General features: G+C 49.0%; 1 protein-coding gene and 1 long non-coding RNA gene across 2 annotated transcripts in view; one reads left to right on the top strand and one right to left on the bottom strand.

Annotated features, from left to right (window-relative positions):
- Positions 1–12,435, bottom strand: part of RGMA (repulsive guidance molecule BMP co-receptor a) — a 46,804-nt gene extending 34,369 nt beyond the window's left edge. The window contains exon 1 of the mRNA XM_086711471.1: positions 12,156–12,435. Within this exon, the coding sequence (XP_086567597.1) occupies positions 12,156–12,169 (14 nt within the window). The 5' untranslated portion in view covers positions 12,170–12,435. The remainder of the gene's footprint in view (positions 1–12,155) is intronic.
- LOC147580411 (uncharacterized) overlaps positions 11,730–26,968 on the top strand; it is a 126,590-nt gene continuing 111,351 nt past the window's right edge. Inside the window, exons 1-2 of the long non-coding RNA XR_015252884.1 lie at positions 11,730–11,798; positions 15,176–15,334. This is a non-coding gene — a long non-coding RNA (uncharacterized LOC147580411). The remainder of the gene's footprint in view (positions 11,799–15,175; positions 15,335–26,968) is intronic.

Here is a 26,968-nt window from a genome sequence, read left to right as displayed (position 1 = left end):
AGACTGGACAGAGTCCATTTTGCTATGATTTGGATATGTTCTCCCATATCCAACTGAGGCCTGCCCCCCCCCCCCCCGAAGCTTAAATATGCATTTGCTTGCTAACTCGTAAGCTTGTCCTCCAGCTTATCCACTATTTGTTTTTCCATCTGTCTCCGGACCCTTCAATTCATCCACAGGCCTGGAAGCATCTGAGCATTCGCTTCTTCAGATGATCTATGGACATTTAAGCTAAGTCTGGGAACACCAGAGATCCTTGGGGATCCCCACGGTTTATAATTCTTCATCCAGAAAAGTACCTGATTATCCCATCTTTTGTTTCCTGTCTCTGAGGACAGTTCCAATCTGTGGTGATTCCCCCCACCTTCCCCACCCGGCACATTCTGGAGCGACTTAACTATTGCGAATGACCCCCGGGGTGGAACTTAGTCGGAAGGAATTTTGAAAGTCTAAACATAATTCATCCCTGGGTTTCTCCCTCGTCTCCGGGCCTGTTTCTACCTCCTCAAAGAATGCTAATAGATTTCTCCGGTTTCATGTTCTCTTTTCAGGAAGTGTGTTGTGCTCTGTCCAGTTCATTGGGACTTTAAAACGTGCCTGGTGATATTACTTTTTTAGTATATGTTCCACAAAGTGGCTATGAAAAGGGCCCCTTCCTAGATGGGTGGGCTCCCTTTGTGGGCAGGGAGACCAGGGTTGTATGCCCTTGGGCGCAGGCCTGGTGTGGAAGCTCAGTGCGCATTCTGGCCACCAGGACGTGGCTGCCATCTTTAATTACCCCTGCTCCGCTCTGTCCAGATGGTTGGGGGTTGGTGGCCATAGAGTTTCCTTGACCTGTTTCCATGACGATTTAGGAGACGGCCTCTCTTTGCTTCTCTTCTTCCCAAGCATTTGTGAGTCTCAGACTCTGGCAGGGAGGGACCCCTTCCCTGTAGATCTCAGAATGTCTTAGTGTCCTCCTTCTTTGGCCCATCTTGTTTTCTTCGCTTCTGCTGCAGGCTTCCTTTCCTCTCCGTGTGCTTCTGCGCTGCCTCCCTCACCACGAGGGATGCTTATTCTTGGTAAATAAAATGGAGAGATTGTAACTCTCTCTTTAGTGGTGTTTTGAAATAGAATTTCCTGACATTCCAACAGCTCTCTTTAGGAACTGAAGAAGTATCTCACTTTTTCTTTGGATTCTTTCTTATGACTTTCATACATGAGCAGATTTTATTTGCTCTTGGACATGGCTTTATTTATTTATTTATTTATTTTTTCAACATTTACTTATTTTTGGGACAGAGAGAGACAGAGCATGAATGGGGGAGGGGCAGAGAGAGAGGGAGACACAGAATCGGAAACAGGCTCCAGGCTCTGAGCCATCAGCCCAGAGCCCGACGTGGGGCTCGAACTCACGGACCGCGAGATCGTGACCTGGCTGAAGTCGGACGCTTAACCGACTGCGCCACCCAGGCGCCCCTTGGACATGGCTTTAAATGTACATGATCAGATCAGTAACACTGTCTTCCCCCACACAAGGGCGATTCTTTTTATTTATTTATTGTGTTTCTGTTTTACTCACTCAAGGAGCACTCACCAAGTACTGGAACACTCAGCTCTGGGATTGCGGGGGGGCGGTGGTTGGGGATTCTCAGATGAGCAACAGACAGTCCTGGCCCCCTCCTGGCAGCCCAGGGGAGCAGTCAGGTGTAGAGACAAATGATTTCCACTACAATGTGCTCAGAACTCTGAGATGGGTGTTGATGCGGTTTCTCCGTGTCTCAGGAGCTGAGAGCCCTGCATCGATTCCCCGTCATCCTTACTGCACATCAACTAGGGCCTTTACAGAACGGGTGAGTGTCTCAGAGTTGGTGTGCGGGGGCGGGGGGAGTCTCTGTCAGTAACTTCCTTAACAAACAGGACCACCGACGGCAAAGATTGGTGACATCCACATTGCCATCAGCTTCACCCTGTCTGGAACACCTTCTGTCAAACTTCCGCCTGTTAGGAATCTACACAGACTGTCCCATGGGCTAGCATTTCCACTCATGATTCCAATTTCGGGAACAGAGCCTGGAGAACTGGCTGGGCTTGGGACATCGGTATGGAGTGCCCCCCTTAGAACCTCCCAGAAACTCACCCCTGATGGTAGGCATGGGCACAGTCACTGTGCTGGGAAGATATACCAGGGATTTTTTTTTTTTTTTTAAAGAAAATGCTAGAAGGAACAAATTTTCTGGGCTTTCCATTTCCTTCTGTCTAGCATCAAATTTCGTAAAAAAATTCAAACAGCAATATAGGCACATGATCCAAACAAATCAACTTCCTGTCAAATGAAATTAGGTGACTCTCCCTGGAGGCAATAACTATTTAACAGTTTCGTGTGCATCCTTCCAGATATTTCCATGTGCATGTAAGCACATATAAAATCAATCAGCCTAGCTCATTCGTTATCATTTCGCCAAGAACGATTAGCAACCTTCTGACTGCTCTCTCCCAGTAGGTATTTCCTGTTAAATAGTGCTGTGAACTCCCCCATCCTGGTAGGAGCTAAGCAATCAGAGAAGAACTGAGATCACCAGCCAAGGAGGATTGATGGATGTACGTACAAACAGATTGTATCCTTTCCTCTTCCTGGACTTCAATTCCCGTTTAAAGATGCTTATTCCGGGGGCGCCTGGGTGGCGCAGTCGGTTAAGCGTCCGACTTCAGCCAGGTCACGATCTTGCCGTCCGCGAGTTCGAGCCCCGCGTCGGGCTCTGGGCTGATGGCTCAGAGCCTGGAGCCTGTTTCCGATTCTGTGTCTCCCTCTCTCTCTGCCCCTCCCCCGTTCATGCTCTGTCTCTCTCTGTTGCAAAAATAAATAAACGTTGATAAAGATGCTTATTCCGTCCCCTGTCATTTGGAAGTCAGACAACTCACATCTACCCCCACTTACACTGCAGAAGGTCGGTAACCTGTCTGAGGTCACCCAGCTGGCTGGGTGGCAGAGTGGGGTTTGGGCGACTCACGGCTGTCACGCTACCTCTGCTGAGCTCACCAACTCCTTCCCAGGCTCAGCGATGTCACGTCTTCCCTCTGCCTCTTCTCGCTCAGACTCCCTCTGTGTCGTCTCTGCCTAACCCAGGCTGGGCTGGAGCCCTCCTGATCACCTGCTAACAGTTTCTGGCGGTGCATTTCCATGGTCTTTGGATTTGAGCAGCCCCTCTGCCTTTCCTCGCCTCTCTTTCTTGACTTCTGAGTTTCTCAGGAAACGCTTGGAGAAGCCAACACTTTTTCTTTTGATCCGTCTCCCACTTCTCCCTGCAGGGATTACAAACCAGTGTATAACTGGAGTGTCACCTACGAAAGTCTCGCTTCCTATTGGGTCTCGGGACTGTGACTCTGGGGCACACCCACCATCTGGTCTACAGCTTACAAATTCTTCTGCCCACAAAGCCAGTATGAAAATGATAGCATTTGTGAAGTGCTTAATTGTCAGCGTCGAGATTGAGGCTTTCTAGACATTGCAGTGGATCTGGGGAAAGAGAGAGACGGGGCATTTGGCGTGGCTCCACCTCTAACTTTGTGGCCCCTGAATGTTCTGTCCTGTTTCTGGACCCTCAGACACAATTGCAATCTGCAGAACTGTGGCCTGGCCGCCCAGGAGGGGTCTCTAAGGATCCGGTCAACTGGTGTCAGCTCTGTAACTAACTGGCTTTGCCTACACCTGACTCCAAGGAGCCATTCTGGGGCCTCCTCTGTCACATTTCTGGGTTCCCCAAGTAAAAACGTGGCTGAGCAAATTCTTCAGCTATAATCCCCAGCAATTCCACCCTGCACCTGAAACCATGCCTTCCGAACATGTAATAACCTCTTGTTTTAAGGAAACTTTTGGGTACTCATACCAAGAAACACCAGGTTCCTGTAATGGAGAACAGACCACCCAGTGTTTACTTCTCCCCATTCCAGAAAGTACTGGGGAGAATAACCAGCTTGGAACCATTTATTCACCAAATGGCAACTGTCTGAACTGACAGGGAGTCTGTCTCTCTCTCTCTCTCTCTCCACCAGCAGAAGGCTGGAGTATTTGGATTAATGAACAATTTGGTGCCAAGCACAAATACCATAGACATTTAGCAATAGGAACAGATAACCAAGTTATTCATCAAATTCAAAACTGTTTAGAATGGCTAATGCAAAGCCGAAATACCGAAGATCCCTGGATGATGGGAGGTGGGGACAAGAGCCAATGCAGAAGCAAGAACAAATGTGTTGCTTTATGTGACAGCCTCCTCCTCCACCGTTGTTTTCTTTTTTTACATTTGTTGGAGGCTTCACTTGGACGTGAGAGAGTCAATACAGCCTTCTGGCTAAGAACATGCCGTCTGAACACCGACCCTTTACATCTGTTAAGTGGGGATAAGCTTTAGCTCCCGCAGAGGGTTCTTGTGAGGACGTAAATGAGTTGACACAATATAGACAGACCACTTAGGACAGATGCCTGGCACCGAGTAAGTGCTGCTAAGTAGCTGACAACATCACGGACAGGAACCATTGTTTGGATTATAACAGAGTGTCTACTGTGCACCCGATTCTGCTAGAGTCTTCCTACATGTGGGAACTGGGGTGAAATCTGCAGAATCCCCCAAGCACTCTTGGATAACCTTGACTCCTGGGTGGGTTCTAAGTGCATTACTAGCTATACACAAGTTCTGTTGAGCAACCACTAAAACACAAAGTCTCCCACATAACCGTTGAGTCATCTCAACTGTGTGGCGGGCACAGTTGTCTCCATTTCACAAACGAGGGCACCGAAACTCTGGGAGATTAAGTGATTTGTCCAAGGTCACTAAGAATAGCGAGGGCAGGGAGAGCCTCAGAACCTGGCCTTGTGATGCCAAGTTCAGTGTTTCCCCACCAAACTACAGCTGCTTCACATCTCTTCTCATCTTCACCTGGCATTTACTTTTTTCTGTTGGTCAAATAATATGCTCCATTTATAGAAGAGTGGGTCATGTGTTAAATGAGAGTATGTCTGGAGATACGCTGTCTTCCAGAAACAAAATTTTCAAAATGTTTTCAGAAAAGAACAATTTGCCTGAACAATCTCCCCCTCCCCTTTAAAGATTTAGGAAGTTGAAAGAGTTATAGAATTCCTTTTCTTTCTTTAGGATACTAAATGGTATTTGGGGGGCAAGTTTTCATAGAGTGCTTACTTGGATGTAGCCTCTGAATGACAGGTAAATATTACACAACAGGATATTTCGATAAAACTATCTATAGTCTCAATTCATTGCAGTCCCTTCAGATAATAAGCCATTCAGACCGTGTCTCCAATTCAAAGCGGGGCGGGCTCCTGCCCCTAGAGATCGGTCACTGACCCAGAAAGGCAGGGCTTGGGCGCCATCTTGGCTTGGGTTTGCTTTGTCCTCATTGACTCCTGGCTCAGGCTCAGGGGAGGTAAATATATTTCTAACTAGGCCTGAAGTCTGTAGATTCTGCCAATAGCATCCATTTACACATAAAGAAATCAGACACGTGGACTTTAGGGATCTTCTTTCTTTTTCTTTTTTTTTTTTTTTAACATTTATTTATTTTTGAGACAGAGAGAGAGAGAGAGCATAAACAGGGGAGGGTCAGAGGAAGAGGGAGACACAGAATCCGAAACAGGCTCCAGGCTCTGAGCTGTCAGCACAGAGCCCGACGCGGGGCTCGAACCCACAGACCGCGAGATCATGACCTGAGCTGAAGTCGGACGCTCAACCGACTGAGCGCCCCAGGCACCCCAGGGATCTCCTTTCTTAACATGCTCTTAGCAGAGGAAAATAAAAGCAAGCTAAAACCCTCACAGGAGAGAAAAGGGTGGCATTGGCTTTTCCCTACCATATGCTCTTGAGGTACGTGAAGATACAAAGCCGAATTCGTGTGCTTCAGGATAGGAAGGTAAGCGATTTTGAAGTCAGTATTCTGAGTATCAGACTATTTTAGCGGCACAAAAGGACATGAAGCGCCATAAATTAATGTCCCGTGATTCCCTTGTTCTGAGGCAAAATGACCTAGCAAACTTAGCAGTGGGGGGGTTACTGGTGGGTCCGGACCTGTGAAGGGATGCCATCGTGAACTTCATAATGTCTACAGGTAAGCCTGGCCTCTACGCCCTATATTTCTTACTGTTTTGCCTCTCTTGCATAAATGGAAGCCCATCTGGGAAAATGCAATTGCATTTAAAAAGTCTATTTATTATTTATACTCTACCGCTTTCCATAACGGATATTAAATTAAATGTAAATGAAAGTACACACCCAAATTTCCAAACCCACGTTAAATCGTATTGTTTCCAAGCTCCCAACTGGGTTGAGGAAACCCTACAGCGTTTATGGCTCGGGGGGGGGGGGGGGGGGGGGGGGGGGGGGATACGCATTTCCATGTGCTTTTCTGGTATGAATCTGTCAAATGAACCCTCGTCAAGTGGGGCACGGGAGGTGAGCCACAGTTCAACGACAGACCACAGGAGAAACTAAAATGGAGACGTTTATTATTCACAGATCTAGACAAAGCATGCCGCATACCTTGAGGGGCCACGTGGGGTGGTCAAGGGAGAGTGCAGGGAGAGAGGCAGGACTGGGGCTCATGCCTTTATTAGGGTCCACGGTAGAGCGTTTGAGGGTTTCTGTGCTGAGGCTAGATCGGTCAATTCAGACCAAAAGAGTGGGCTTCTGTGGAGCCCCATGGGGGTCTTTTCTAAGGGGTGCATAAAGAGAAAGGCCTGGGAGGTGGGGGAGATGGTTTATCATGGGGGCCGTGGGGGAAGTCATCAGGAGTTCCATTTGCTTGGGACTCTGTGGCTGCTATCTAGGGCATGCCCTCGCACGAGGGGACTCTGGTCAATTTAAGATCCCCACAGGCCACGTGGCCAAAGCAAACGGCTGCAGAGACCCTAACACCACGGAGTAGCCTAAAGTCTCCGTACCCAGGGGACATATTCTTATGAGAGCAATCCGTTCTCCAGGATGCCAGTGTCAGTGTCAGGAGCTGAAAATGGGCACTGGCAGCAAATTTCGAAGCCACTTTTGCCCAGCAGATGTCTTCTGAGCAAGCCTCTTTGAGAGCCAGAGAAACAGCGTCCCGGCAGGGGGGTAACTAGCAACATCTTGGGATCTCACAAGAGGATCAGACTGACAGAGGATAAAGCTTTGTGGAAGTGTGTGGAACAATGTGGTATTATGGTTTAAAAAATTGTTTTTCAATGTTTACTTATATTTGAGAGAGAGAGAGAACGAGAATGAGTGGGGGAGGGGCAGAGAGAGAGGGGGACGTAGAATCCGAAGCAGGCTCCAGGCCCCGAGCTGTCAGCACAGAGCCCAATGGGGGGACTCAAACTCACAATCCATGAGATGATGACCTAAGCGGAAGTGGATGCTTAACTGACTGAGCCACCCATGCGCCCCAAGGTATCATGGTTTTTAAACAGCCGACTGGAGGGAAGAGATCCACGTGGTACGGATCAGTGAAACGTATCAAAAACTAGGAGGAGACTGAACTCTGAGGTAGAGCGTCTGCGTTGTGGCCGACAAGGCTTACGCACGAATGTTCAGGAGGCCACTGGGGCAAGTCGTTGTACGTTTGTGCATTTCCACCTAATCTCGTTTCAAAAAGTCATCAGGGAGAGAAGTCCTCACAACTCCAAAAGAGGATGAAAAAAATGGTCTGTGTCCATCTTCAGAGGAACAGCATACTAAGAATAAAATAACCGTACTGAGACTCTTATCGAGGACTTGGCCAGAGTATCTCTGCTCACGAGGGCACAAGAGCTGAGCATTACCAGGAAACGAGCCAAAATGTTGCTGTCAACCAGGCAAAGACCCGGAGTGGGAGAGTTCCCGAAGATGGAAAAATGAAACATACAAAGTGGCAGCCACAAGGGCTGGTAATTATTAAGCAATGCCTCACAGATGCTAATCAGTAAGTTTTAGGGCATTTTTCACTCCTATCTGCTGATCTCCGCTATGCCCCGTGGAGGACACAGAATCTACAGGAATTGGCCTTGGTCTACCAGACAGATGACAGAAGCTTTTGTTTTCAAGTTTTTCCAGATTTCCAGACTCTGGCAAATCTAGTGTCTTGATTCTAGAAAGTTCTTCACCTCATGGTTTGCTTTAAACAAACAACTGGAGGACACGAAGTAAACTCAAGCAGTAGTTCTATAATTTTTTTCTGCATAAACACTGTTTGCTACACTTTAGTTCTTTACTGTAGTAATCTGGATATAATTTTATAGGTCAAGTAAGTACGTAGGGCATTTTTACGTCCATCAAGTAGAAGTGCCTTGAAATTTTTTAAATGAGGCTATAAAAGATATTTGCATTTGCTTTGTTAATTTCTGCCCAAGTTTCAAAATTTCCTCTTCTTACTGCCCTTAGAATTATAAAAGATTTCACATCTCACTCAGTAGGCATTCTTGCCTCGACCCCTACGCTCTAATATGATACTGCATTTTTTTTCCCTGTAAAGTTTATTTATTTTGGGAGAGAGAATGAGAGAGAGAGAGAGAACACGTGAGTGGGGAGGGGCAGAGAGAGGGGGACAGAGGATACGAAGCAGGCTCCAGGCTCTGAGATATCAGCACAGAGCCCAACGCGGGGGTCGAACCCATGAACCATGAGATCATGACCTGAGCGGAAGTCGGACACTTAACTGACTGAGCCACCCAGGCATCCTGATGCTGCGTTTTCTACTCATAGGGTCACACCTGGCTAAGAAACCGGGGATCCTTTTAAAAGATGTTTATTTGTCACCAAGAAGACCGACTTCTGCCTGACTGTGTATGCACACTCGGGTGAGACAGTCCTTAGTTTTTCCACTGCCCTGTTCATTGCTCTGTCCTAACTCTGTTGCTGTGAAAGGAAAAGAGGCTGAAAATGCACTGCCGTTGGGTCAAAATTAGGAAAACAGGAGTCTGTCCTTTGAATAGGGCTGGATACCAGGCAGGTGGGAGAGTCTGGAGCCTTCCTTCTTCGGGTTAAATTTATGTTAAGTCTGTTGAATGAATAAATGATGCATGTTGTTTGAAAAGCGAAACCATCCTCCGAAAGAGCCACAGAAACACCACTGATGCTGAAAAGTTATTTGAACTTACCTTTGGGTTATTATAAGTCAGGTTCTAGAACAACGATCTTTACAGAGCGGTGCCTTTTCATTTCACAGAACTAACAGATTCACATGAGCCTGCACTGGTTTCTGGTAATCCTAGTTTGTTTATGCTCTGTTTCACTTGGGGATATCCAATCTTCCCTGGATGGCAGATTTCTCAAGACATCGGTGATCATACCTCCTAAGGCATGACTGAATTTGGGGACCACACGTGAGAAAAGCAAATGCTTGAATTTAATTCATTTGGTAGCAAGGTTGAAGGGAAAAAAGCACTTTAAACCCGCAGAACCTGGGCTATACTTCTCTGGACATCCATTTCTCTAGCAAGATCTAGACGCCATCACTAGTCTGGTGAGCATCACTACAACAATGGCTGGAAAAAACTTCCTGTCCCAATGTCAGGGATGCTCAGTACCTATCATTTTATTCTGCATCTTCATCTAAGAGTTCCTGTATTTGGCCCCACATGGGGTGGCTGGCCGAAGGGCCGGGCCAAGGGTCGTAATAAATAGGAGCCTCTGATGGCTCCACTCTGTATGATCACACACACTGGGGAGGCAGCAGTCACACCTTGTAAGGCATTTCTTAGCAAAGGTCAGAGAAGCCCGCCTTGAATAAGATGCCAGGTCACTGCAAGACCCTTTCTGTCACAAATCTGGTTATTAAATAAACGCCTGCAAAGGGAGAGACAGCATGGGGGGAGGCAGAAACGCCACCTACCACTCTACATGTCTATTTAGAATGTAAGCACCTGTCTTTCATCTGGAAGGTTAAAGGGAGGGGCAGGGCTCTTGTTAAAAGGAACCTGGGAGGCGCTTGGGTGGCCCCCTCCGTTAAGCTTTCGACTTCGGCTCAGGTCACGATCTCATGGTTCGTGGGTTCGAGCCCTGCATCCAGCTCTGTGCTGACAGCTCGGAGCCTGGAGCCTGCTTCCGATTCTGTGTCTCCCTCTCTCTCTGCCCCTCCCCTGCTCATACTCATGCTCTGTCTCTCAAAAATAAATAAATGTTAAAAAAAAATTCTATTGGGGTGCCTGGGTGGCTCAGTCGGTTAAGTGTCCGACTTCGGCTCAGGTCATGATCTCGCCGTTTGTGAGTTGGAGCCCCACGTCGGGCTCTGTGCTGACAACTCGGAGCTTGGAGCCTGCTTCGGGTTCTGTGTCTCCTTCGCTCTCTGCCCCTCCCCCACTTGTCCTCTGTCTCTCTATCAAAAATAAATAAAATGTAAGAAAAAATTTATTTTTATTAAAAACAGAAGGAATCTGGGACCTTCCTCCCCATCACCACCACAAAGAGGATCTCAAGGGGGCAAGGGTCTTCACCCCAGGGGCACCACCGTGCTGTTCTACAAGGAACCAACCTATCCTTTAGAATAGGGAGAAGCCAGCTCGCGTGGCTAATATCCTCTGGCCTGTAAGGTGGCAGCAAAAACGAGCCACAGAGAACGCGGAGCCCGCCTGGGTGTGTGGGTGCTCCACCCAGAGCCTTTGTCCGCTCTGCTGGTCACGCAGCAAAGTAATTCCCTGTTGTTCCCAGGAGATCACATCCCTTGTAAAGGGGGCTTGCTTGTCATCTGCTGCAGCAGTGGAACTTTCAGAAGCCCTTTGTATGTGTAAAAAAAAAAAAATGCTATTCTGGCCTGATCTGCAAGAGGCCCTTTCCCACTTCTCCTTCAGCTGTCCTCGGTCAATCTCTTTCCTAGGGGTCATGGCTTGAGATTCGCCTGACAAATCACTCCTCTGTGACGTCCTGGAGAAGAGCAAGGTGCGCGCATGCTCCCCCCCCCCCCCCCCCGCGACTGATGCCCGAACAATGGGTGTCCACCTACCGGAAGGTAACATTTTCTGTTTTTGCTGGAGGACCCTAAAGCCAGATGGAGAAGGTGACAGATCTCCTCGAGGTGCCAGCCTGCCACTCGGTACAACCTGTAATTCTGTCCCTTGAGCTTGGCGCACTGAGCTGGGGGTGTCGGGGCGCTCCCGCTCACGCAGACTGTAGACACACGGATAACTAGGATAACCACCCTTCCTAGGAGGACTCAGCCCCCTCTCTACCTGGCGCTGGGGTCCCGTACTTTGAAAACACCCAACTTCGCGGCGAAAAGGAACGCGCGGCTTACCATTTCCGCTAGATGGCGCGATTTCCCCTACTCCGCCCTCGAGACACCCGAATTGTAAAATAAATACAACCCAACGCCTTCCGAAACCACATACATAATAGCAACTCGCAGGCTCCCATTAAAAATCTCAATTTGGGGGAATTGATTCTGCCCCGGAGCAAATCTAATGCAATTACATTAACAGGATGCAATCAAGAATTGCAACTGAGCGCCCCTCCCCGCCCCCCGCTCCGACACACGTCGGTCCTCCCCCTAAATACACCTGTCCCCCTGTTTCAGCTAGTTCTCCGGCGTGAGCCACGGCTCGAGCCGGGCGCGGAATCGTCTCTGTGCCCCGCCCGTCGGGCCCACCCCTCCACTTAGGAACGCCGGGGCCACTCGGAAGTCCGATCCCTTAGCACTGAACCCAAGTCCCGCATACAGATGCTCCCAGTTCAAAGGACCGCTGGGACCCGAGCCCAGAAGGTGCAGCACCGACGCCCCCCCTCCCCCCCGGGGGCCGGCGCTTGTCCCGCGGCTCTGCAGCTGGCCTAGGCAGCCAGGCGCGGAGCTGGAGGAGGGGGACCCGGGTGAGTCGGGCCAATGGGGGTTCACGGCGGGACATCCCAGGGTGCGCGGGCCGGGCGGTGACCGCGCCGGAGAAAGGGAGCTCCCAGCCCGCGCACGGTGGAAGAGACGCTCGCCGGGTCTGTCCAAGCACGCGCGCTGCCGGCTGCCCGGGGAGAGCATTTTAGGAAAAAAGAGCAAATACTAAACCACAAAAACTTTACTGCTGCCAAGAGCTAAAGCGATCGAGGCGCAGCAAAGCTCCAACTGTGGACAAGACGGGAGCAAGAAGAGACGCGGGGCTGGAGAGGACCCGCAAGTGCCGGCGGCGCCTCGGGGATGTCAGGGCCGGGTCCGCCCCGCTCCCGGCCCGCGCTTACCTTGGCGGCTGCATGAGCCCCTGCGGCCCGCGGGGGGTGGGGGGGTGGCGCTGGCGGGGCTGCGGGCGAAGAGGGGGTTCCGGAGCGCAGCTCGCGGGGCCCGGGGCAAGGTGGGAGGGGCTCGGCAGGCGCTGGTCCCCGCCGCCCCGGCCGGCTCAGCACCGGCCCGGGGCGCGCCGCCTGCTCCCGGGCTGCATGCCTGCGAGCGCCTGGAGGAGCCGGCCCGGGAGCCAACCGCTCGCGCTTCCCCAGCCCAGCGGCTCGGGCGGCGCAGCCCGCGCTCGGGAGACAACTGCGGAGTCGGGGCTGCTCGGGCCCGCCCCCTCCCTCGCCCGGCCCCCGCCCGCCGCCGCCGCCGCGCGCGGCGTCGAGAGGTTCGTTTGCGCGCTAGGGGAGGGGGCGGGCCGGGCGCCCCGGGCACGGGCGGGGGGCGAGCGCGGGCGGGAGAGGAGGTGGGGGCGCGTGCTCGGCCGGCCCCGCCCCGGCAGCGGCCGCACCCTCCGGCAGCGGCACCCGCACCCGCTGGGTGGGTGGGGGGTGCGCACGCGGTAAAGTCAAGGCTTGCGGGAATGCACCGGTAACGGGGGCGCGGGCGGCAAGTGCGGCGACCCTCGAGGCGCCTCCAACTTTCCGAATTTCCCTCGGGGATGCTGCGGAATGCACGTTTTCCACCCTCAGCTCTGTGCCGGTCAGCGGGGGAGTTGCTCTGAGGTTTCTGGAATAGACCGTCACATCCAGAAGAAACGCTTGTCTCTGCGGAGACGCACCTTTGTTCTATTGAGATGTTAGGCTAAGCTTTTTCTTTTAAAAAATGCATACGTATGCATTCAATGTGCAATGCACAAACACGTTCTTGTGTACAGTTTTACACCACTCGGGCATATCTAGAGTGAAAAGCAGGCCGTGTGTCATATCCCCTCCCCACTGCAGCAGCTCCCCAGGGGTAACCTCGGGTCAGTGTGGGCTCCTCTGTGCTTCCTTCCAGTCCCTGCCCTGCGCTCTTACAGGCAAACGCACAGACTGCAAGTGGATTCTCACGGGCTTTTCAAAAGGATGTTTCACCCTGCGGCAACGCAGGCACGCACTGGCGATAACAGCGGTAAATCTCCGGAGGCTTCCGGAGTCCAGGGAGAGACCCTTGCAGTGCAACGGTAGAGAGCCACCCAATCGCCATGTGCGAATCTGAAACCCCAGCTGGGCCATGAAGTCAGCCTCAACACACAGCTCACGCCCAAATTAGCATTGCACGGTTAGAGAGATTTTTGCCAGTGCGTTTCAGACAGGGTTATGACCTTCCCGTTCGTACAGAAAACAAACTGGCTTGGATTTTGATATGAGAACTTGGATTTGCAAAATGAAAAGGTTCCATCCACGTTAAAACACGATCGTTATTTATGCTTGTGGTCTTGAGGGATGTGGTTTTAACTCAATATTCTGCGTTTTATTGGCCAAAGGTATTGAAATAATCTATGGTTGGGATGTAAATAAAATCCATGTGATTTAGCAGGAAGGGATTAGATATTGGGATCGCCGGTTTCTATAATTAGCTCTGGCTGGGCCCCCTTTCTCCCGCTATAAATAGAGGAGTTGTACTCGATGTGGGTGTGCGTGCGCACTTGTGTGCAAATGCGTGCTCCGGCCCTAATAGCCGTTGAAGAACTAATTTCTCCCCACGTTTCATCTTTCAGCTCAGCTCCAATATCTCTCCTTTGGGGAATGGCTCCCCCAGCACCCCACGCGTTTCCTGCCAAACGCTGATCTCACCTATTCCTTAGGGTGACCTTTCCATAAATGTAGGTGTCTCCCACCATACTGTAGGCACCATGAGGGTAGGTCATCATCGCACCCCCAGTGTCCGGCACTTAAGAGGCATGCCACGAGATTCCCTGAATGACTACCACCCAGATAATGGATTTCTTACCGCTCTTCCAAATCGCTTGGCATCTGCAAAAGATCCGTAAGTGGAAGTATCTCGTTTTTACAAAGAAACCTTCGGAAAGTACCCAGCAGGGTTTTCCCATCTTGGGGGACAAAGAGTTGGCTGTCTGGATGAGGACAGACAATTCTTAGTTCAACCACAGACTGTGGATACAGCCCACAGATATTTACCTTGATGAGCGTAGGCTCCCATGGAGATGACAACGAATATTAATGCTGCTCATTAAGTACTTGATTAAGTTGGAACCATGCGTAGGTAGTTACAAGACACACATGAGCACTCAGAGTTAAATGAGGCCATGGGGTGTGTTTAGGGTGCAAATTAACAAATGTACATGCTTTCCACCAACACTCTAGAAACATTCCTAATATAAAGCTCCAGGGGATGCTTGTCTTTCTTTACTGCCGAGGGCCTGGATTCCTTACAAATATGAACAGGAAACAGGCTAACCTGGGCTCAAGTGTTAAAAAAAAAGAAAAAAAAAAAAGTAAGGCCATTAAGAAACAGGGGTAGGGGAAGTGAGTATGGAATGCAGTACAAGAGTGATGTCTGTATCAGCTCCTCTCTTGTCCCATATGCAGAGTTGCCAAGGGAGAGGTTAAAATCTGGCCTCACATTTATTTTTGTTATTTTTTTCATGTTTATGTTTTGAGAGAGAGAGAGAGAGAGCAGGGGAGAGGCAGAGAAAAACAGTTACAGAATCCGAAGCAGGCTCCAGGTTCTGAGCTGTCCGCACAGGTATCCTGACTCGGGGCTTGAACTCATGAGCCCTGGCCTCACATTTTTGTAGGCAAACGGGAGAGCTGTGGCTTCCACCCTTTCTTGGCCTCTCTCTCTCTCTCTCTCTCTGTCTCTCTCTCTCTTTCTTTTTTTTTTTTAGGTTAGGGATATGTGCAGTGGCTGGATGTATCTTCAGGCTGCTTCTGGAAGCCCTTACTCCATGGGGAGAGCGTTAGCCTGCCGAGAAGGGCACAGTGATCAGTCCAGCCCTTGGGGCTCCAGCTGGTGGAACGAGGCACCACACCCACCGGTGCTACCAGCGTGTGGGCTGATCTGCTGTCTCTGGCTGTTTCAAATACAGGGTGGCGCCTGCTGGCCGAGAGCACACCCTCAGAAGGTGGATTCCTGGGGAAAGTGACGGATTTCTTCCCAGCTGACAAAACAACGTGGAGTGCATTGGCGGGACCCTTCACTCGGGGCTGGCATCGGGGGCTGTCTCTTTGGATTGGGGGCCACGCCGGTATGTTTTTCTGGGTAAAGGTAGGTTCAAAAGGAAAAGGGCAGCTTCAAGGAGGAGCGGGACACAAGCTCTCACAGAAGCCTGTTAGAGGAAGAGGGAAAGACTGTCCCCCGCTTGGGCTCGGTGAGACGCCAGGAGGGACTGGGTGCTGGGGACCTGCTTGTTTTGCACCGAAGAAGCTGCACAGGCTGGACGCGTCCCAGGGGCGTGTCTGCTCTTACGATCCCAACCCTCTTGGTGTCAGGATGCTGGTGTTTGTGCTCGACCCTGAAGCAGGTGTCCCCTCAGAGAACACAGCCTCTACCCGTAAGCCGCTTGCAGTCCAGGGGCGCCTGTGGCTCAGTTGGTTAAGCAGTGGACTCTTGATTTCCGCTCAGGTCACGATATCATGGTTCATGAGTTTGAGCCTTGCGTCGGGCTCCACACTGACAGCGTGGAGCCTGCTTGGGATTCTCTCTCTTCCTCTCTCTCTGCCCCTCCCCAGCTTGCATGCACGCTCTCTCTCAAAAGAAATAAACTTAAAAAAAAAAAAAAGGCACTTGCAGACCAGTGGGAGAAAGAAAAGAAGGCCAAGAAGGCTTCAGTAGCTGTGTGGCATGGCGGGGGGGGGGGGGGGGGGGAAGGGTTGTTTGTGCCTGAGCCGCTCTGTCTGACCTTCTCCCTTCCCATGTAATTCTAGTAAAACCAGTGCTTTCTCAAGTAGGGGTTTAAGCCCAGTCTCCCGGCCTTCCCTTCCAACCAGACGGTGCTCAGAAGCGTTTAGGAGTTGACTGTAAGGTAGAGGGGAACAAGAGACAGAAGAAAAGTGCAAATACAATGTCATGAGATTTAGAAGTTAGGTTGGAGGGATGGAGAAAGTCCTTATGGAAGACGTATCCTTTGAGATGGTCTCTGATGGTTAGCTCTGAGTTCGGGGTGTGAATGAATGGCAAGGAGGCTGAGGACTCCAGGCAGAGGAATCACATGAAAAAGGCATGGAGATGGCAAGAGGTGGGCAAGTTCAGTAAGGAGTGAGTGATGAAGTCTGGTTGGAATGTGGGTGCTGGAGGAGAGATGTGATTGAGAAGACAGGTTAGCGCCATATGGTGGAAAATCTTGGTTGCGGAATGAGCAACAGGGAGACGTTGAAGGTTATTGAGTGGGGGGAATGACGTAAATGAAGCTGCACTTTCGGTAGGCCAGTGGAAGATGGTTTGGAGAAACAGGAGGTGGAGACCAGCTAGAAGACCCTAATAATCTTGGCATGACGTTATCGAGAGCATGAGTCAAGGGGCTAAGAACACATATGGAAGCAGTGGCTGATTGAACACCTGGCTGCTTCATTGGGAGATGGAGGGGTATCGAGGTGCTGGAGACGGTGGGTGCTCAGTGCAGAGGCTGGGGAGTCATGAGGAGAAGCTTGAAAAGAGTGGGGGTGATGGCCATCAGACCAACCATCATGGTCTCAGCATGGGGGGAGGGGAGCCTCAAAACTATACGGAGGAAATTACTTGCTTTTCCATATTTGATATTATGTACATCTGTTTAAGCTAAAAACCCAGTACCTGTGCCCATTACAAAAAAGACCTAATTAATCCATTGTCTCTCTTTAGCCTCTTTCCCAGACACCAGTCATTTGTTTTCTAATGGTGAGGACCATAATGAAGGCAAATGCATGATTTTTGTTTTGTTTTGATTTTGCTTGTTTTGGTTAAAAAGTGAATGATCGGCTTCAGGAGTAGAAGGCAAACGGGGCCTTCCCTCGTTGTTGTTCATGACTTTGGACAGCAGAATAAGGTGACTGGAAAGCAGACTTTTCCATGAGGCCTTGACTGTGCTTTGCTGGCTGGTTTAGCCACGAGGATACTTGGAAGGTTTGGGCAGCCACAGCTGCAGGACAACGCTGGGATGTGGTCAGTGAGCATATGTGCCCGCCCCACAACAGCACCCACAGCAGCCCGTCCTTGACAATTTAGAAACCTTGAGGCCAGCTGGCATGCCGTGTTCCTTCATGGCGACTTGGCAAAGGGGCCAGGCTTGCTGAGTTCCTCATCTCGACGCAGGATGAGCTTGGGTTTTGCTTTGCGGTCGTTTCCCGAGGGCCGAGCCTGCCAGAACATTCTGTCTGTGTTATGGATGCTTCCTTAGTCCCCATGACACTCTATGAGGTGGGTATAAGTACTGATATTTTATAGGGAACTGAGGTTCAAAGAAGTTAAATGAGTTAATGAGCACAGAGTCGAGTCAGGATTGGGATCCATACCCATCCGAGTCCCAAACCGGTACATTTCCCACTAAGCATGTGGCCCCCCTTTTTCTTACTGTCCTTTCCCCATTTGGACCCTTTGGGAAGAAACTCACTGGCTGACATAAATAAATTCTCATCGTGATCAACCAGGGTTTTTGTCTTGCGCGCTGACTAACCCACCACAATTTTGAAAAGTAAAATGATTCATTAACATTTGAAGACCAGATCCCACGTTCCCCCAAGAGCTGGACTCTCTGGAAGGAGCCCAGTTCAAAACAAAACAAAACAAACAAACAAACAAACAAACAAACAAAAACTCTCTTTTTTCTAGCAGATTTAATATTAGAATGCATGACTTTTAAATTTTGCTTTCAATTGTTGAGCATTTATTAAGAAAGAATACAATACTTCAAATATTTGTTTATAAATAATATGTAAAAAATTTGTTTCTTGTGCATGGCGATGTAGGTCTTATTAATTTTGGTTTCCAACTCAAACTGGGTTTGAAAGGTACTCTTCGGAGAGCATGAGGCATTGACTTGAGTGCACAGACTGGAGAAATTCAGCCATGGACAGAAGTGGGGAAACTCAAGGATCTGTGCATTTTCTAGAAGTATTGATTGAGGGGCTCAATGACTGTTTAACAAGAGAGGTCGCTGGTATTTAAAATATGTAGATCACGTTGAGGTGATGCATCGGTTAAGGTAAGGCAGGACTGCTGTACAAAGAGACCTGACAGTAGGATCACTTAAAGATTAAAGCTTATATGCTTTCTGTCTCATGGAAAGGTTCACGTGGGCTTTGCAGGCTGGGGGCAGACTCAGCTCTGTGTGGCCATTCAAGGGCTTCAGCTTCCTTCCAAGTCATTGTTCCACAATCCCCCAAAGCCTTATTGTGATCTGCATAATTGAAGGTGGCTTCCCGCCAAGCCTGGCTTGCTGCCTGCAGGGAGGGGAAAGCGGGTGGAGGAAGCAAGTTTCTGTTTGCATCGTCATTTCCCCTAATATTTCACTGGAGAAAGGAGCACATCCACACCTAGCTGCAAGGGAGGCCGGGAAATTAATGTCGGCCGGCAGCCATTGTTCTCCTTTGGGGGAACAGAGGAGCTGAGATTTCAGGGCACAGCTAGTGGTATTTGGTAGTCAGCCAGCAACCGGGGTACATCTTGGTCATCCAGCGTGGCACAGAGGAGGATGTGCTGGCCCTGGACCCTGAAAGACCTGGGTTTGAATCCTTGCTGGCAGAGGGGCAGGCTGCCTCACCTCTCTGAGCTTTGCTTGTGTCCAGTGCCGGGGACACAAGCAGTGTCCTTGAAGGGCTGTCGGGAGGATTGGAACCCAGCAGGTGTTCGATGGCCTCAGTCAGGGTTGCTAGAAGTGAAGACCAGCCTGAGGTAGGTTGAGGAAAGGGAGATTTTGTTTATGGGGCAAGGAACCCCACAGAAGCCAAAGGCGGGAGGTAACGATGATCCTTGGCAGGACAGGACTGGGTGTAGAGCTGGGAGAATCCGAGGGGGAACAGGAGGAAAGAGGGGGAAGTCCTTGGAGTCATCCGCCCACTGGCAAATACAGTTGGTACTCGCTCCAAAATAAATCCTGACTGCGTCCATTTCTCTCCACATCCACCTCCTGCCTTAAGCCTGGCTTGGATGATTGCGGCGGCTCCAGTGACTGGTGTCCCTGCCTCCATTCTTTGTGCTCTTAAATCCATTCTTTCACACGGTGGCCAGAGTGACGTTTAGTGACATTAATGAGATCATACCTCCCGCTTGAGCCCTACAGTGTCTTCCCATAGCACATAGAATAAAATCCCAGCTCCTCACCCTGGTTTATCAAACCCCACATGATCCAGCCCCTAGCCCCTCTCTGGCCTCACCTACCACTCTGCCTCTCTTTCGCTTTGCTTTAGCCACAGGTCCCGGCTGTATCTAAACATGTCATCTAAAGCTCCATCTTGCCTTAAGACCTTTGCACGAGCTGTTTTCTATGTCTGGAACACTCTCATTGCTTCCTCCTTCTCGTTATTCACATCTCAGTATAAAATTCAGAAAGATCTCTATTATGTCACCTACTTTATTATTATTATTATTATTATTTATCTTGGAGAGAGTGTGCATGAGCAGGGGAGAGGGGCAGAGAGAGAGAGAGAGAGAGAGAGAGAGAATCTTAAGCAGGTTCTGAGCTGTGAGCCAGGAGCCCGACTCAGGGCTCAATGTCACAACCACAGGATCATGACCTGAACCGAAATCAAGAGTCAGATGCTCAAACCAACTGAGCCACCCAGGCCCCCTATGTCACCTACTCTAATCTCCTGTATAGCAGTTCTCATACTATAATTGTCTCACCGACTTAGTTATTTTTTGTTATCCAACCCGCAGACACCCCCCTCCCCCACCTCGCCCTGGTAAACGCAATCTTTAGAAGACCAAGGAACTATCTATCTTGATCTTTGATGCATTCTTCTTGCTTAGTAATATTTATTGATTGAAATAATGGGTTAACCAAAAAAAAAAAAATGTAAGCTTACTATTTTTGAAACTCTTTTACAACTTAACAACTTAGCTGTTTTCCATTTCAACAAATACACAGCTACCATATCATGTAAGCTTCCCCTGTTCCATTACTTAGGTATACCATAGCTGATTTAAACAATTCCCTGTTGTTGGATATTTAGGGAACACCCTTACATAAAGACATCTTGTGTGTTCTTTATTATTTCCTAGAATACATTTGTGCACATGAAACCATGGAGTCAAAGCATAGGCATGTTTCTGAGGTTTGCTCTGTAGAGAAAAACTGACTTCCAGAAAGACTGTAATTGTTTCTATTCCTGCTGTGGGGTGATTTCCTCAGACCCCAGGAAACAAGATCTATTGTAACATTATTTTGCAGGCAGGATGTACTAAACATGGTAACTCACTGTATCGATTTACATTTTTTATTTTTTTATTTTTATTTTTTTTTAAAATTTTTTTTTTCAACGTTTATTTATCTTTGGGACAGAGAGAGACAGAGCATGAACGGGGGAGAGGGGCAGAGAGAGAGGGAGACACAGAATCGGAAACAGGCTCCAGGCTCTGAGCCATCAGCTCAGAGCCTGACGCGGGGCTCGAACTCACGGACCGCGAGATCGTGACCCGGCTGAAGTCGGACGCTTAACCGACTGCGCCACCCAGGCGCCCCGATTTACATTTTTTAAAAAGTTACCACTGGTAGGGCCTCTGGGTGGCTCCGTTGGTCGGGTGACCACCGTCTCTTGATTTTGGCTCAGGTCATGTTATGAGTTGGAGCCCCGCGTCTGGCTCCATGCTGTCAGCTCAGAGTCTGCTTGGGACCCTCTCTGTTTCTCGGCCCCTCCCCTGTTTGATTTCTCTCCCCGCCCAACCCCCTCAAAAAAAAAAAAAAAAGTTACCAGTGGTGCTAAATATTTTAGATCGGTTTGTTGGCCATTTGCATTTATGTCTTTAGTCCTTTTCTAACGGCCTGTTCACTTCCTTGTTCCCCTTTTAAAAAGAGCTTTATCTTCATGTCTTATTTCCCGGTCGTCAGGTTCCTCCTTCATCCTCAGAAGCACACATTCAGGTGGGCGAATATTTGCAGGGAGAAGGGAGATTGATTCTTGCCGCTCATGCCAAGCTCCCAAGGGGCCCTGTCCTTCCTCCTGTTAGAATATAAATTGGACAGTGCCTATGCTCGGAAGGTGCATTTGTGAAAAAAAGTCAGCTGTGACTAAGAGGCCAGGATTATACAACCCTGGTCACCGGTGCGTCCCCCTTTCAAGGGCCTCCAATCCCTTACAAATTGCTTTGGAGTGACGATGGGGCTCCCCGCCTGGCACAAAGCTGGGGCGTCAGCGTCTTTATCAGAACGAAGGCGTCCATTTCTCCATTCTGCAGGTCTGCTATTGCTCTCCACTGAGCCCCCAAAGTTTTGCAGACTTGGGGTCTAGAGATGCCTTCCGGGGTCTTTTGAGGGGGGCATTTGAAGTGACTTGGGCCTTATGGTAGGAGGAAAGCAGGTGCACTTCCTTCCATGCTGATGCTGGAGCAGATCACACCACAGTGCTAGCCCCCCCCCCCCCCCCCCCCGGGACAGGCCTCTATCTCCACCGAGACGGAATCAGAAGCTTCAGACTTAAGCCGACCTTGGAAACCCACACTGGTGGGCGGTGAGCGGTGGGTAAGGAATGGGCATCACGTTTTGGTCACTAGTCTTTCATGTTTCTGCTCTTTCTCCAGGGAGGGGATGACTTTCGGGGGAGTTGATTCATTCTTATGTACATTTCCTGGAGAAGTTCACAGCAGAACTTCGGGCCCTCAAACCCACTCATCATCTTTGCTAGACGGAGATGTAGCCTAGGTCCCCACGCATTGCCAAGGGAGGGGGCTGGTACCCCAAATTAGGACTTCTCCGACAGTGGTTGGCTTTTTCAGAAAGCTCCAGGTTCATTGTTAACTCACAGGCTCTTCTTTACTCTGAGAGTTTCTCTTTCTGCACGTGTGGGCATGCAAAGCATTCCTCCTCCTCCTCCCCCTCCTCCTCTGCCGTCTTCTTCTTCTTCTTCTTCTGCTTCTTCTTCTTCTTCTTCTTCTTCTTCTTCTTCTTCTTCTTCTTCTTTTGTTTATTCAACAAGCATTTATTGTGCACAGTAACGTGGCAGACACGTTTCCAGGCACTAGAACACAAGCTGGAAATAAGACAAGGTCCCCAGGAGATATGCTAGACAAAAAAGCAAATACTCTCAGATAGTTTTAATTGCCAGGAAAGTGTTAAAAGACAAAATTCAAGTAAATCTGAAGATCTAATTGGTAAAGCATTCCTTCTGAAAAAGTGCTAGTAGAAAGTGGTTGTTTTAAAAATATCTTCCTTGGCACAATCAAAAGTTAGCAAATGTGTATATATTTCTTCATGTTTAAAAAAAAAAATCTGTGAACTCCCCAAATCATTGGATCTACTGATTTCAGTAATGGGATCTCCATGTCATTGTGGCTGTGACATTCTGTTTTGATGGGAAGCCTGGGGGGCCTTTCTGCAGTGAGCCCCCAAATAATGACACCAACTCACGTCAGACGCCAGGAAGGTCTCTTCCTTACCCACAGTGGGGCATAGGGCTCCCGTGGCGTCACTCCAAGGAGGGGGCAGTGCTGCTAAACTCAGGTGGGCCTCCCTAGACCCACAGCTGTGGGAGGTGGTACAGGGTGAGGCGGTGGCAATGGGAGGTCCTTTGATCACAGGCCTCAGAAGATTCTGGAAGGAAAATCAAGGATGCAAAATGAGGGCAGTATCTCCTCAATTACCATTTCTCTCTCTTTCCTTTCCTACCTCCCAGCTTCCTCAGATGGCTTCATTTTAGGAATCTCGGGGCCTCCAGGGAAATTATTTAAAGGGCCGTTTTCTGCAGCGGAAGTTAACTTGCCTGTTTTTAAATAGCCAGGGTCTGGACATTGGGATTTTAATTTTAGAAAACTCCAAAAATAAGGCAAAAGGATAAATCTAAGGAAAACGAAGCTTCACGATTTTTCCTGTGGTTGGAAAAAGCACGACTGGGCTCTCGGAGCTCAGAGCTGGGAAACATACACGGTCAATTAAATGATGCAGAGTGATGGCGGGCAGGGGGCCCGGGTCCCTGTGTCCTCATCTTTGCTGATTCTCAGTGCAGGAGACTTGGGGGGTATTATTACGAGGTAAGAGGCCAGGCTCATATTCCTGGGAGAACAGTTCCCTCTGGTCTGCAGGAAGGTCCTGGATTTGACCTACGGTTTCTGTGCCACAAAGGAACGGTGAGTGCAATTCAGTCGTAGAACAGGCCAAGCCTGCTCTTCCTTCCCTCTCTCCCTCCCTCCCTCCCAAGAATAACCTCAATTTCCTTGGAATTATATTCAGGGAGCCATCTTGTAAGATACCAGAGGCAAGGCTGGAATCCACATTCATACCCCACTGTGTGCTGTGTTAGATGTTGAAAGGCGTAGCTGGGTGCTTCCCAGCGGCACGGCGTCCTTGGGAGGCCCCATGGTTTGCATTTCTGCCCATCTTGGGGCTTCGCTTGGTTTCATATTCCAGAGCTGGGGATGGAGGTAGGGTTGGGGTGCGGGTGTTGTACATTTGGAGAGCAGAAGGGCTTAGAAAATGTAATTTTGTAATCTTCGTAAAGGGAGCAAAGGAGATCTCATAGGAGTGCTGACCACACTGGGGTGCACGGTCAGCGCTGTTTGCCCCAGAGGGCCGGGGCCCGGTGATGGATGCCCCGTGGAGGGGGTCCAGGCACAGCTTGGGGGGGTTAGAGGGGATCAGCCCTTGGGCTGGTGGGACGGAGATTCTCGAATTCAGCGGGAAGAACTGCAGCCACCTGTTACCTGCAGAGGAATTGGTTGGAGGTGGGGGGGCCCGGGGGCAGGCGGAAGGCAGGGAATCTCCCAGGAAGACAGCAGGTGGAAGAGTGCCTTCAGTGAAAGAATATCCGGGGGACCCGAGAGCTGGCACTTAAGCACGACAGACACCCCTCGTCCCTGGGAAGACGAGCTAGCCAGAAGTCAGGGCCACTTCTAGATGGTGAACCATTCTGCACGCTTTTACAGGCGTTTGGCTGCTTTTATTATCTGATTGAAAGGTAGTCATTATGGCAAAATCTGAAAATCAACACCTTTAAACGGGTTTGGGAAATAATAAGCAAATCTACGCATAACTGCAAAATAACAGGTAGGTGTGTGAGTGTGTCCCGTGCTTTGGAAAATGTTTGGTGTGCGTGTGGATGGGCGGGTCCTTTGCAGCTGTCTTCAGACTCCGTTTTTGAAAAAACTTGATAACGTTTGAACGTGTACGTGTTTTAAAATTTATTTTGGCGTGGCGAAATATACATACCGTGAAATTTACCACTATAACTGTTTTTCAGTGGACAGTTCTGGGGCATTAAGTACATTCACGTTGTTGTGCACTGTCCCCACTGTCCATCCAGACCTTATGCATCTTCCCCAGCTCACTCTGTACCCATTAAATACTAAGCTCCCCTTCTCCCTTCCCCCATCCATTTGAAAAAAACACCGAACCCTCCTGAGCATCGCATCACCCACAGCTCCCCCTCTGTCAGTGTCCCTGAGCTGGCAGGGCCCATCTACCGCGGTCCTGTGAACCCTGTCGTGGCCTCTCAAGCCCCTGGGGCCTCTGTCGATGTTATCCCCTTGTTGGGATAACCTGCAGATTCTGTTTCAGGGTCCTTCCAAGGACTGGGAGGGGACAAATGTGTTCCCATGGCCACACGTTTTTGCAAATTTGCAAAAATCAAATATTATAGCTGCAATCAGGAGTCACCTCGGGTATTTCCTTCCCTTGTCGCCCGCTGCCCCTGCCTAAAGGTGTTGTATCTGTTACAGGTTTTCTTTTCAGGTTGGCCGAGCTTGCATTTTTCTTTCGAGAGTGTGAGTGTGATGAGGATGTCTGTCCAAGGCGAAGCTGTTTGAGTCTTGCAGTGTGGAATGTGTTAAGGCCTCTAGAATATATTTTTGAACACTTGGAAGAGGAGACTGAACATAAACGAGGGGCATAAAGCTTACTCGAAACGTTGATAAACTTTAAATACGCTTTTTTTTTTAGAATTTGGAAAGGTGGTTTGGAACATTTCAATAAAAAGTGAGAGATCACAGACTTCCTAGTTTGGGTGAAAGTGAACCTATTGTATCATCTTTAAATTTATATCAGGCTCTGGGCTGATGGCTCGGAGCCTGGAGCCTGTTTCCGATTCTGGGTCTCCCTCTCTCTCTGCCCCTCCCCCGTTCATGCTCTGTCTCTCTCTGTCCCAAAAATAAATAAAAACGTTGAAAAAAAAATTTAAATTTATTTATTAAAGAACCAAGAGCAGCATAACTTCCAGAGAAATGGGATCCCCATGTTGTGCGCCCAAAACTAACCTAACGTCGTGTGTCAACTCTGCTCAAATAAACAAAGAAAAATAATGCAAAACCAAACAAAAAAAGGACTGAGAGCAAATTCAGGTAAACTTAATGGATTATATACAAAATGTGGTAAAAAAAAAAAAAAACAACCCACAATGAAAGCAATAGAAATCATCCTGACGGTAAAAAATTGTAAAACTTAGGGCGTGTGGGTGGCTCTTCAGTTAAACTTCCACCTGTTGATTTCGGCTCAGGTCATGATCTCACCGTTCGGTGACACGGAGCCCTGAGTTGGGCTCTGCGCTGCCAGTGCGAAGCCTGCTTGGGATTCTCTCTCTCCCTCTCTCTCTGCCCCTCCCCTGCTCGTGCATGTGTATTGGCTCTCTAATAAATAAATATTAAAAAAATAAAAATAAAAAATTGTAAAGCTTTTTAAAAGATATGTCAAGGCAGAAATACATTAAGAGAGATTCTGTTTCTTTCCTTTCCTTTCCTCTCCTCTTCTTTCTTTCTTTCTTTCTTTCTTTCTTTCTTTCTTTCTTTCTTTCACTGGGTACAGTATACTTTATTGATGGTACATGACAAGGTAGGACTCCCCAAGTCCCTCCCCTTCTTCAGGGGGTCTGGGATGGAAAATGGAGGTCGGCAGGTTCTCAGTGTGTTGGGGGATGAATTGGGTCTAGAATTTCCTCCTCTTCCTCTTGCAGGGGCTCATGGTCCGGGAGGTTCTTACTCCAGAGACCATTCTATTTCTAATGGAAGTCATGACTAAGCCCTCAGATTTTTGGGATAATCCAGCTAATTAAGAAGAGTCAGTCATTTGAGTACATTGGGCAAGATTTAAGTTTCTTGCTGATTTGCCCCCAAATACATCAACAACACAATTTAAACGTATTTTTAGAAAAGCAATTAAACTTATTTTTAAAAAATGTTTCTTTATTTTTGAAAGAGAGAGAGCATGAGTGAGGGAGGGGCAGAGAGAGAGGGGAACAGATCCAAAGCGGGCTTTGCCTTGACAACAGAGAGCCCAATGTGGGGCTTGAACTCATGATCCGTGAGATCATGACCTGAGCCGAAGTCGGATGCTTAACCTACTGAGCCACCCAGGCAACCCCATAATTTGAACTTATGCCTGCTGTAAAGAGGGAATCCACAACAAGCTGGCTAATGAGTTTCACCAATTCATAAAATCTGAGGACCACAAGATGAGTCACTGCATAAGAAAACTTGGAACACCCTGAAATCTCACAGCTCATATAGAAACCTTCGGTGCTTTTTCTCAGTTTTGACAACAATCCTGAGATTTACATGACCAAGCCAGAAATTAGTGGGAGGTGCAAAGAATTTGTTCTAAACTGTTAAGAATAAAAATAAAATTTCTACCGACCATGTCAGAGGAAGGACTCCATTATCCATTTTCACTGTAAAAATTATTGCATTGTCATAGGGGAGGCAATCAAAGAGTGGGTGGGACAAAAAGTAGTGTAGAAGTGGATTAGGCAGATCCTGAATAAAAAGATTG

The sequence above is a fragment of the Puma concolor genome, chromosome B3 (genome assembly GCF_028749965.1).
Source record: "Puma concolor isolate L17-30 chromosome B3, mPumCon1.1.hap2, whole genome shotgun sequence".
NCBI classification, from domain to species: Eukaryota; Metazoa; Chordata; class Mammalia; order Carnivora; family Felidae; genus Puma; species Puma concolor.
Note: the sequence above shows the minus strand (reverse complement) of the source record. Positions and strands in the feature narration are given on the sequence as shown.